The sequence below is a fragment of the Syngnathus floridae genome, chromosome 4 (assembly GCF_059516105.1).
Source record: "Syngnathus floridae isolate MCC-2025c chromosome 4, RoL_Sflo_1.0, whole genome shotgun sequence".
Taxonomy (NCBI): Eukaryota; Metazoa; Chordata; class Actinopteri; order Syngnathiformes; family Syngnathidae; genus Syngnathus; species Syngnathus floridae.
Genome location: NC_142416.1, coordinates 7787858 through 7801139, shown reverse-complemented (window position 1 = coordinate 7801139; position 13282 = coordinate 7787858). Strand labels below are relative to the sequence as shown.

Sequence of the window (13282 nt, the reverse complement as noted above, 5' to 3'; positions counted from 1 at the left end):
AGTCGTAAACAAGATTGTTGCAGCTGGACATACAAAAATGACCAACCCATTTCAATGTTTAAAAGATTACAGTGTGATTATTATTATACATCTACCGTAATTTCCGGACGATAAGCCGCGACTTTTTTCCAAAAATTTGAACCCTGCGGCTTATAGTCAGGTGCGGTTTATATAAGATTTTTTTCGTGATTTTTGTGATGACTTGATCGCTTTTATACACTCGTAAAAAGACTGTGGACCACTGTTGTGCGGTATCTTGAAGAAAAAAACAACAACAAAAATACTATTTTAAAACACTACTATGGCTGCTGCTTATTCTGGCTGTGTTGTTTGTGACTATTATGAGCTTTAGTAGGAATGCACGCTAGGTTACCTGCGTCAAAGGGCTCTAAACCCTTTCTCTTAGTCTGCCATGTGACTCAGAGATTACACAAAGCAGTGGCGCTGTTTGGACCATCTACATTGTATTAAAACCCAATCAATCAGCATTTAAATTCAATTCTAATGACATTTTGCTCACCAAAAACAAGTTGTAATGAATCTGAACTTTTAATGCATTTTATTCAGAAGGTTACTTTGAACCCTGAGGCTTAAATGGCGGCGCGGCGTATTTATGGATTTTTACGGCTTTCTTTGCAAAAAACTCATGTGCATGTGCGGCTTATAGTCCGGTGCGGCTTATGTAAGAAAAAAACTAAAATATCCCTGAATTTGAGCTGGTGCGGTTTATAGTCCGGTGCGGCTTATAGTCCGGAAATTACGGTATTATGATTACATTTTTAGCATAATCTTTGGCAAATCATTTTAAGGTGTTTTATTAGTAAAATAGGCAGCACGTAATCAGCACAATTGCCTCACAGTCAAAAGTTCTGATTTTAAATTTGGTCTCAGACCTGTCTACCTTGCTAACAATTTAGGTTGTTGGGCTATATGCAAGATTTCAGCCATATAAAACATTGTCATTTATTCTTGTGAATAAGTAAGTGCAGCTAAAAAAAATAACAACGCTGTAATTGGCTAACAACCAAAGTTCGACAAGTCAGTTGGGTTAGGCGACACTCACCCACAACCTTGATGACCCTAGGTGCGATAGAAAATAATTTTGTTTATTTTCATTTATTATATATATTGATTATACACATGATCCCCTGCAATGCTGTTTGCAGTATAATTTGTAGCTCCCTTCCATCCAGTCAGTAATGTCCCATCAGCATTACCTGAGACTTGAACAGCTGGTGGTGATAAATGTATACTGGTACAAGACTTTATCTGTATTGACTTAAACTCCTGACATGGCAAGTTATTTTAGGGATAGAAGGTTGCTGTGGTATGGCCTTGAAAACTGTGGATCTGGAATTTTCCCAATAGTTCTCAGGCATACCGGACACTTTTTTGCCTATATATAATATTATACTCAGTACGTGAGATATTTCCCATTAGATTAACTAAAACCATACTGACATTCTAATTCAGGCAGTTTTCTCGAAAATGTGCTGTCACTTAATGGAAGGACTACGAGTGTAGCAGTGACCATTTGAAATCAAACAATTTTTTTGTATAAAGTTACTTTTTCAGCAACCTAACATTGCAAGCGTCCATTCACATCCACCTGAAAGTTTTCAGTGTAAATCTAATGTAGGATTAATGTGGAAAATAATTCTCCATTTCAGACTGGGTTGAACATGCATACGTAATTGATCACATTTTAGAAGTAACTTGCCCAACATCTATCATACATCCCCATAACCAATGCTTTATTTTTAGTAATTGAATTAAATCTTTAATTTTCAGTCCATGGAAGGTAAAACAAGCGTTTAAGGCAGAGAGCCATGGCCTACGTGTCAGCAATTCTTGAGGGGTTATTAATAATATTTTATCTTAACGTTTGTTTTTTGCCATGTTCACTGATTTTTTTTAAGCTCACTGGTAACATTTTCTTTGTTGACTAAAAATATATATTGATTCCAGGCAGTACGATGGGGGCACGGTGGAGGCACTGCTTAGCACGTCCGCCTCACAGTTCAGAGGTTGCGGGGTTAGATTCTGGCTCCAGCCTTCCTGTGCGGAGTCTCCCCGTGCATGCGTGGGTTTCTTCTGGGTGCTCCAGTTTACTCCCACATTCTAAAAACATGCCTGGTAGGCTGATTGAGCACTCCCAATTGTACGCACACTTATGGAAGTGTGTGTATGAATGCGAATGGTTATCCATATGTGTGCCCTGTGATTGGCTGGCAACCAGTTCAGGGTGTCCTCCGCCTACTGCCCTAAGATTGCTTGGATAGGCTCCAGCTCACCCGCGACTCTCGTGAGTTCAGATAATGGATGGATGGATAAATTGATTTCTAGAAATATGTAAAAGTGTAAAAATTGTGACAACCCCGATCACCCATTTATGTCACAAACTTTTAAAATCAAGCAAAACAATTTCTCAAGCAGTGTGAATACTAAATTATGAATCAAGTTGTAAAAATAGCACGCTTGGAAATGTCTCGTGAAATATTTAAATATTGAGTTCACTGTATGCATGTTGCACTCGATCTTTTTTTTCCATGTTAACCTATTTTGTACAGTGTACCTGTAAATGCAGCGTGTAAGTGAAATAAGACAAATAATAGCATACAATATCTTGGTGATACCTAATACTCCATTGCAGGGCTGCTCCGATTCGTTGACCACCAGTGATTGCTGATCAAATCCTTTAATGGCCAATCAGTCCCTCTCCGGAGGTCATAATACTCAATTTGGATTTTTTGGGGAGCAATCATCTTATTTTTTTGTGTAAGCATTCACATTATTTTTTTGCTGTGTCACTTGCATCGTAGTACACTTGTGAAAGCAAATATGGACTAACGAGCAGGCTCCTTGGGTTTATCTTTTTATTATCTCATATCCACAGAGGAGCGATTCTGGAAGAGGAGGAAATACAGTATTTAGGGGAAATGAGGTGAGGCTTTTCGATCGCATTTCATGGTTACGTCACTAAAGAGGACGTCACGTCATTGCCACCCAAGAGCACATGATGAGGTCCAAGTCAGATATTAATTAAAGTCAATATTAAAAATCATTACTGTAACTCAAAACAACTTTGCAGCAGTCACTCTCCCTCCTAAGCAGTCTGTCTGGCTACCCACGATTGCTCCGACCTGGATGTTCAGACGGTGGTTACATTGCAATAAATCTGATATGTACCTAATCTAGAACCACGTACGAAAGTGGCCAAGGTCAGATTAAAAAAAATAGGAATCGAGTCATTGAGACTGTCTTAAAAGATCCGATACATATGGACAAAAAACGATTTTGGCTGCCTTCTGCGCCTATGAGCTTTGAGCTTGTAGGCATCCATCCATCCATTTTCTGAACCGCTTAGTCCCCACGGGGGTTGCAGGTGTGCTGGAGCCTATCCCAGCTGTCAAAGGGCAGTAGGCAGGGGACACCCTGAACTGGTTGCCAGCCAGTCGCAGGGCACACAGACAAATAACCATTTGCTCTCGCACTCACACCTAGGGACAATTCGGGGTGCTCAATCGGCCTACCAAGCATGTTTTTGGGATGTGGGAGGAAACTGGAGTGCCCGGAGAAAACGCACGCGGTCCCGGGGAGAACATGCAAACTCCACACAGGGAGGGCCCGAGGTGGAATCCAACAAGCACCCTCCTAACTGTGAGGCGGACGTGCTACCCAGTGTTCCACCGAGCCGCCAAGCATGTAGGCAGTGCTCTTTTTTTTTCAATGACAGATTGACGAACCTTTCTTCAGTATTGACGCTGCAAGATTGGGAGAATGACTATAGTGAGTGGTGTTGTTTACTCCCTGGGCCGTGTGAATTTAGCTTGCTCTGCGGCCTGCCTGGCGTACAATGGACTTTTTTCTCACATATGGCGGTTTATTAAAGTCACCTAGTGAAAATATTAAAGTCAACTAGAGAAAATATTAAAGTAACCTAATGAAAAAACAAAAAAAGATTTTCACCCATAGACAAGCAATTTGGCTATTCACTCAATGGTCGGTGGTCACCCGTTCCAACATGGTGCAGTTTATTAAAGGCAGAGAGGGGGATTTTTTTGGCAAATACAAGACCAGACATAAAAATGGGGACACCAGATATTGACTAAACTTTACATTAATGCTCGCTTTCCCCAGCAAGACTTCAATGTGGGACCTCCACGGGTACACTTTAATTAATGTGTCCTACACTTCACATTAGCTTTTTGTGTTTTCTTAATTGGAAGATGAATGTAGTATGTTCTTATGTCCTTATGTTACTGAGCATGGATGGCTAGCTTTTGTTTTTCCAGAGCTTGCAGGAGTAATGAGTTGTGAGCCAGTCTCTGCTTCATCAGTCTATTTCTTCTGATGTGATCACATCACATGAGGTTACGCAGCCAATCGAGTGCCTATATAGTGAATACAGGCCGCATCATACGAATAATTAACAAAATTCATTTTAAGCAGAACGTGATATTACTAATTATAATTTTTTTTTCCATCAACTGCATTTGGTAGGCCCGATATAATTGTTGGAGGGCCAATTGTGGCCCACGGGCCTTGGAATACATACTTTTTTCACACTTAGTGGGAATATTTACTATCAATGCACAATAAATATGAAAACATATAATTACTTTAAGACAACTGTGTATGTCGACTGAATGTTGTGATTTAGATGATCTGATCACATTAATAATCATTTTTTAGCGAGAGAGACAGAGTGAGCAGAGCATTTTAATGCCCCCAGATGTCACTGGCATTAAATTTTTATGGGTGGATTGAGTAGACTATCTTTCTCTCACTCCTCCCAGCTCATTCTGTGCATGGTCCGGGGTAGCGATGGGTCACACTATAAGTAGCCAAATATGCTATGCTTCTTCTCACTCCTTTCCAAATGTTTTTTTTGCTTTTTCTCTCCGTGTGTTTATTTTGCTTCCTCAATTTCATTTTAGTTTTATGCAAGGACTTTATCTGAGAACAAACAGGAAGCTCGGTATTATTTGTATATTTGAATATTCGAATAAATAAAATTGTCAATCAATCAATCAAAAAATAAATCAAGATGCTAGTGTTGTTGCTAATTTATAGCACTAATAGGCCATCATAGAAGAACTGATTTTGAATTCAATGATTATTCCTAATTCATTGACCTATCTGAAACTTTTAAAAACAAATGGAATGGAAAGCACATAATGCAGTACTTTAACTTTTCAATTATTACAAGTTCTATTTGTCAGGTTGGAAAAACAGTGCATTGACAAAGAAAGACACAAACATTTTATAGTGACATCAATTTGATATCACTTAAGCCTCGGCGATACAAGTGAAAAGTGTATCAGAATACAAGTACTGCATTTCTTATTGTTATCGACATTAATTTTTTTTCTACTATGAAAAATAAGGACTCTGAGAAAAAAAATGTATGTTAATTTTATTTTAACATGGAATATTTTCCCTTCAATAAGAGGTCAACACAACTATAAAAAAGTGGAATCCACTGGTCAGCATATAGGTTAAAGAAACCTTTTTAAACATAATGTGTTTAGTAGGGCTGAGTGATATGGCGGAAAAATGTTTTACAGTATAAATATTCCATTTCAGTAATTATTGATTTTTTGACCAATTTAAAATAAAAAGCAAATGAACTGATTAAACAGCAAATAAAACACTTGATATCAAATTGAATAAAGCACAATTATGAAAAATATAATGAAAAAAATCTTGTGAAATTCATTTTCAACAAATGTAGCCAATTTTTGTGTCAATTTTAATAAGTAAATAAGTAATTAGTTAATAAATAAATAAATAAATAAATAAATAAATAAATAAATAAATAAATAAATAAATAAATAAATAAATAAATGCTTATTTGCAGAAGACTTCTACCCCTAAGCAGAATTGTTGATAACCTGAACCTTCATTAAATGTTCATACAATGTAAACTAGCAAACAAGTACCCTGTAGGAGTGCATGTATTACAGTTGAGAAATCTGTTTAGGAGTATTTTATCTTTTTAGTGAAGAGAGAGCAACAGCCATGTGAACATGTTCTTCTAGGTTAGACCAGTGTATTTCAATCGGGGTGCCTCGGCACCACAAAATATTGTAAGGGGTGACGTGGGAAATTTTCCAATTTGTGTGCCTGTGCGGTGTAGCGCCCGGCAGAGTAATCATGTAGTACTCTTCCATATCAGAAGGTTGCAGCAGCAGGTAGCGATTTGCCTTGTGCTTGCAGACGAGAAAATTGGTGACGCAGGAATGCAGCGGCAGGTACATGGGATGCCTATGCAGGTAGCATTGACAGCGACGTTGTCATTGTGGATAGCGAGACGAGTCGATAGTGACGGTGATGGAGAAGTTTTTGAAGAGAAAAAATGCTGACACTGTCCTGCGGTGTTTCCCAACCACTGTGCCGCGGCACACTGGTGTGCCGTGAGAGACGTTCAGCTGTGCCGTGGGATTGTCCAATAGTAATTACGGAGCGCATTGTAAACAGGATCGCCAAACCACTCGTCAGTTCGCGCAAGGCCTGGTCAGCCACTTGCTAATCGAGAATCGGAGAATCTTGAGATTTCATATTGTGTCGGTCTGATTGTATTGCATCGGCACATATTCAGTTTATGCTGTGTGCTTTTGCTAACAGTGACAGACAACTATGACGGTTGTGGTGCGTTTGCGGTCCAATGAAAATCAGAGCATACAGTTTATCCGGAGAACCTGGATTGGTTATTTTCCACATACATAAATAAACAGTCAAGTCGAGACACCTCGACTGTGATAGCCACTCAGCTGCTGTCAGAACAGCAAGTGACTTTTTTCTTATTGTTGCAATATTTATAGACCTAGTATAAAACGGTAAACAAAATCACGTTGATTCTTTATTTTAATCACAATCACTTTAAATAGTTTATTTCTTACACCGTCTAAAACCTTTTTAAAAAAACTGTCACTTTTATCTTAAAAAAGGAATACATAGTATTTATTTCTATTAAGTTATTCGACTCTCCATACATATATAGGAATAGGACTTCACGTCTTTCGTTGTAATATAACTGATTTTAATGTTGGAGCTTAACAGATTTTTGTTGGCGGTGTGCCCCGAGATTTTTTCCAATGAAAAGGTGTGCCGTGAATGAAAAAAGGTTGGGAAACACTGGGTTAGACAATCTCATGTACGTTTAGATGCTCATATCTGTACAATTCTCTGTATTAGTTTATATAAACATAACTGCTCAATCAGAACACGAATACAACACACAACCGTATGAACACACACGCATAGGCACGCACACACACATACACACAGGGGGGTGACGCCCCCCACACTCAGGTACCAAATGGTCATGTGACAAGTTTCCGCCTTTCCGGGCAGTATAAAAGAAGCTGACCTGGAGAAGGAAGCTGTTGTTCCATCTGCTGCCGTGCCTCGTGCATTGGCTGCTATTAAACAACCCAAGATCTTGCCAATAAAGAACCAACTCTATATTCCGCATTTTTGTTGTTCCTGGCTCAACATCGGACATCCCGCACAACACGCAATATTAGCAAGCTCATTATTGCCATAGTCCATTCAAGTTTTACTTGCCTGGTTGTGACTTGAGTGTGAGGCAGAGGGTCCTCGTTAGCACGTTTAAGACAGGGAACTCCTTTACTTCTATACCATGAACGTGTCCATCTGGAGGAGTTTTGATTGGATTTGTATGCGCAATATAATTTTATTGCAAGAGTTGTACTGAGTCAACTGATCATATATTTGACGGAACACTTTAGTTTGACTTGCGTAGGGTAGGGCACACACTTCTTTGTTGGTTCAGCTTCTGCTTCTTCATGTCTGCAGTCGTCACACTAACACATGGCAATCTGCCTACGTTTAAAATGTGCTTTTGTGCACAAAATAGCTTACGTACTTTTAATTGTGGCAGAAATCTTATTAGCCATATCGGATTAGCCTTGTAATGTTTTTTTTCTTCTATAGAACAATTTATCGAAGTCCTTTTGGGTAGATATCCATCACGTGTGTAACTGTCAATTGCGATACATATTGATAGTGAATTACCACAACCCGGTCAAATCATTTTTCTGTTTTAGACATTTAATATTTTCAAAGTATTCCTATTATATGCACAAGATTTTTTCCATAGCTTTAGAAAATATACTGAAAAAACGATTCATTAGTTTTTTATTATTTCATTTGAAAAGGAAAAATATTATTATTATACTGTATTGCGCAACTATATTGAACCAGAATACTTTTACCCAAAAGTCTACCAATGACTCCAACAATGAAAACAGGACCTTCACCTAAAGTGACATGGTATTTACCGAATTGGCCCGAATAAAAGACGACCCTGATTATAAGACGACCCCCTCTTTTTCAAGACTCAAGCTTGAAAAAATAATTTTTGAACACCAAATTGAATTTTTATACAGAAAATAATTACAGTACAACGGAAACAAATGATTATAACAATATCTTCGAGACAAAAAGCATGTTATTTAGCCTCATTCAACTCATGCAAAAACTGTCTATCACATCTTAATATCTGAACATTTAAATATGTAAACTAAAGTGCAATCACATTTGTAAATGAATGGCTTCTGGTTTTTGAAATGTAAATAAACAACAGATTCTATCCAAAGTCAGAGGGCAGGTGCCAGGCTAGACTTGTTCTACGTCGCAGCGTTAGTCCGTTACGCCGCATCATTCTTTTAAACCAGCCGAGGCTTGCTTTGAAGTCAGCGGTGGGTATGTTCAGCTCTTTGGCTATTTCCATGGCCATGAGCTGAATGACAACTCTGCTGATGGTCATCCCGTCCTTTCGTTTCTCGTCCACGTACGCGCACACCCTCCTGTCGAGCTCTTGAAAGCGGATGCTCTGAGGACCACGGAAAGCTTTTCTCTGATTCTGAGCATTTTTTAGGTGATCTTTTTGAGCTCTCCATCTCCGTACATTACACTCTGTGACACCATATTTCACAGCCGCTTTGCAATTGTGTGAAGACTCTGTCTCATTTATCACCATCATCTTGAAGTTTGTGTCATAATTTCTCAGCTGCCGGTTAACCTGGCCAATCTTCGAGCCACTTTTCTCCAGATTGTCGCTACGTTTCTCCATTTTCTGTTATCTCTTCTCTTATTAAATTCTCTTTTCTTTCTTACCGCTATTTTTTATTTTTCTTCTTCGTGCTACCGCTATTTTTATTCAGTTCGCTTTGGCCTGGGGAGTTAAGTTCAGCATTCGCTTTAAAGATATCTGGCGCCATCTAGCGTTGTGAATGGGTATAATGTCTAGAGCCCGAATGTAAGACAACCCCCACTTTTTCAGTCTTATTTCAATGCAAAAAACTTCATCTTATATTTGGGCCGATACGGTACTTTTACTTAATGTGTATAATTTAGGCCATTTCCAAATTGTATGTCTATTTGAACTGAGTACCAAATGGAAAAGAGTCATATCTATTTATCTATTTTGTTTACGCTGTAGTTCAATTCTTTTTTTTTTTACCTGTGTGAAGTTATTGCTATAGCAGCAGGTTATGAAGTGAAGAGAGGAAGAAAATCAAGTGGAAGTGAGAAGTGGTGTGTGTGTGTGTTTGTGTGTGTGCGTGTGTGTGTGTGTGTGTGTGTGTGTGTGTGTGCGTGTGCGTGTATGTGCGTGTGTGCGTACGCATGTGTACATGTTTGCCTTTGTGTGTGTTCTTTCAACAGAGCGAGCTGAGGTTTCTGAAATAGAGAGAGGGGATTATACTGTGCTCGTGATTACTCCAGATGGCTGTGAGATCAGCACTTTTGTATTTTACATTAGATTAGATTAGATTCAATTTTATTGTCATTGAGCACAATACATACAAATACAGGAACAACATCAGGACTGTCATTTTAACATATTAATTACATTAATCAATTACGCTGCAAATTAACACGCTGTAAAATTTACCGCAATTAATCGTGCAAGCATTTCAAATTTGGCCCATTGGGTGACCCATACGCTGTTGTGGTAGGCCACTTCCTTCCTTTGCTGCTAATCATGAGGAAATGCTTTATTCAAAATCTCCATGATTCACTCAAATTCATGTTTCCACCACTTACCGCAAGTAAACCTCTACTCGAGCCAGTCTTTGGCAATGGACTGATCTCAAGCACACACAAGCGCTACTGTAATTATAATTATATGATCCTCCTTGTGGTGGTCATCATTAGGGATCTTCCACTAGAGGGCAGTAATCAGTCATCAGTCAACACACCTATTTCAGCGTGGTGCTCGTTCAGTGGTTCTTAACCTTGTTGCAGGTACTGAACCCCACCAGTTTCATATGCGCATTCACCGAACCCCTCTTTTGCGAAAAAAGAATAAAGGAAATTCAAATTCAAGACACAGATGTTTTTTACTGATGCACAAAATGAGCCGTGCATGATCATCACCTTTTTCAAAGAACAAAACCAACACAATGCATGAACTCACAACAAATTACATACTTGCAAATCAGTGTGCCTTTGCGAGACCAGTACAGATATGCGTTATCACAAATTTACACGATAAATCAGGTGTGTTCGGACCTCCGCAGTGGAGGCTCTGAGGAACCCCTGAGACCGACTCACCGAACCCCTAGGGTTTGATCGAACCAGGTTAAAAAACACTATGCTAGTTTAACAAAACAATTTGGAGGAACAGGAACATGCTCCCCCTTTGAGCCCAATTGAAATTCCATTCTGATTTTCCTTGTGATCGGTATTAAGATTTGGTAATTCGGTTTCATTTTAACTGGAATTCAAGGCTTTATGTAAACCTGACTGGTGATTATCTTCGTGTTTAATCCATATTAGACGTTTACAAACAGGTGCTTTTACTGGGGGGAAATAACAAGCCACATTTCCCTCAATTTTTTAACATTTAACCAACACAGTAATTGAATCATAATTTGTACGTGCATTTTCTGCATTCTATTCTCTTTGTATAAAATATAGAGATAGAAATATAAAAAAAATGCTTTAAAATCTGATTAATTAACTGAAAAAAATCTCTCATGGATTAATCAATTATTATAAAAAAAAAATTGGTTGTCGTAGCTCTAAAATTTAAAATTTTACACCAGAGCCACATGTGATCAGAATCTAATCAATATCGGATGATCAAACTCATGGACTATCGGTAACACAAAATTCTGATCAAAATATCGCTACTTGTAATATAATGCGTTAGTATTTCAAATTTAGTAATCTGACTACACTTATTTTACTAGAGGAGTGCTATTGCATTCATTCAAAATGACTTACAGTTTCATTTTAGATTTGTTTTGTCCTGCAATGGTTTGACCTCCAATTAAAAAAACACAAGTTTTAACAAAGGGCTATCATCTTAATTTACTCTGGCTGACATCATCCACTAGAATACAGCAGTGAGCAAACATGAGCTAGAAATCATTAATCAACACCTATTGTAGCGATGGTTCATGTTAAGGATGGCACGAGATCTCCACGTTCAAATCCCACAAAATCGCGTGGGATTTGAACACCACCAGCTTTACTGTCGTTGCATATCATGAGATCTGTTATCTTTGGCCATCTTCTTTTTGTTTGCAGACTCGCCCGCTTAATGAGATCCACATTAAATATAGCAGATGTCATAAAGGGAGCCGATTTGGAACTATTCCGGCCAAAACATGGAGTCGTTGTTGTGTCAGACAACTCTCCCAACGTGAATCCGCACCCACGATACAATAGCGGCTGGTTTTGGGACACTCATTAAGTGCTCCACTCGCGGCACACACAATTTATCTCTCTTATGAGTTGATAATTACTTGTAGTTGGGTTCTTTGAGAATCAAGCCTCATCAAGACATGGAAGATAGAACAGATTGTTTGAGAACTCTTGACTGCCAGATAGAAAAAGACGGACCATCTGCATGCTTTAATTCTGCTTGTATTTTGAAGTTGACATTTTAAATCCTTCAAACAGAAGAGAGAGGCAAATATTTCAAAGTCACCACTCACCATAGCATCGTGGCAGAAAGCAATCAAAAATTCGGTTTGCATTTGGTTAAGCAAACTTTCCCTTCTTCACTTTGTCTGTTGCCTTTGCACATGATGTAGAGATGCTTCAAGTAATAAAACAGGATTACGGGAGTATGATCTATTCTGTTGCGTTCTCTTCTTCCTCTCATTCTTTTTTCCCTCTTACCATCATCTCCCCCTTTTCTCAAGTGTTATTTATAGAGACGCCAAATGCATTGTGTTTTTTCTTCCACTGGTCTATGTCCCACAATTTACATCTTGATTTTTGTTTATGCTTTCATATGTCACTTGTTCCCCTCATCTTGCCTGAAAGGCAGTTTTTGTAAGCGAGAAAGAAAAACTCTGCTTTGTAAAATGCTTGGCTTTGAATTAAAAATCCAAATCATCTACAGATGTATCAATCAATGTGGAAGCGCTTCTGTGAGTAACTACACTACTAATTAGTCAGACTGCAGTGACTATAGTATTTTCATGCTGGATGCTTTACAAAACTTGTGTCGCACACACACACACACGCACACACACACACATGCATACACGTTTTATATAACATTGAATGGGACTCACTGTCAGTTTTCAGAGCCATTTTTTTTCAACGTTAAAATCTAAAATCAAACATTTTCAGAAGCTTGCTGTGGAGCTCATATGTTTTTACAAATGTAGTATGTGTTGGTTTATTAATGTAATAAAAGAGCTGCTGAGTGCAGCTTCATCTGCTGTAAGCAGTCTAAAAATGAGGAAAATGTAGCTCTAAGAACAGGAACAGCTGGTGAACTGACACCCACTGACACTGAGCAGTTGACGCCACAGTGTTACCATGACAACCGACTGTGAACCCTCTGTTTCTGACAGCTGTTCCCATGGTGCTTGGCCTTGGCTGAGCCCTTGGTTCCCATTGGTAGGATTGATAGCTGTGTGCGGTCAAAGGTCATGTTAGTGACGTAGCTACCATGTTGTTTTTCCATTAGAATTACGTATGAATATTATAGTTGCCCAAATTCCAATGTCAAATAAAATTATTCTTATCTAAATCTGAACCAGATCCTCCAAACAGAACAGTGTACTGTTAACGTGTACCACTAAAGGATGGCTATAAGTTTCCTTTAAGAGGACATATTGTACACAGTTTTCTTTTAATTGCTTGTATGCAAATAGTTAGATGTCAGGTGTGTCTGCCCACCCATGTGCTGAACATACACAAACAAGGAAATACTTTCAAATGCTGCCTATCTCCAAAAATGCATGCAAAAAGCTGATCTGAATACTTTGGCTATACAAAAAAT

General features: G+C 38.5%; 1 protein-coding gene across 32 annotated transcripts in view; it reads left to right on the top strand.

Moving 5' to 3' along the window:
- The window catches only part of LOC148398676 (regulating synaptic membrane exocytosis protein 1-like), a 78207-nt gene that overhangs the window by 4829 nt on the left and 60096 nt on the right, over nucleotides 1-13282 (top strand). Inside the window, exon 1 of one of the 32 annotated variants that reach the window (XM_088374007.1) lies at nucleotides 6204-6278. The exons of the other annotated variants lie outside the window; for them this stretch is intronic. Within the exon in view, the coding sequence (XP_088230133.1) occupies nucleotides 6262-6278 (17 nt within the window). The 5' untranslated portion in view covers nucleotides 6204-6261. Of the gene's footprint in view, nucleotides 1-6203; nucleotides 6279-13282 lie in introns of those variants that run through there. 32 annotated transcript variants of the gene reach the window in all.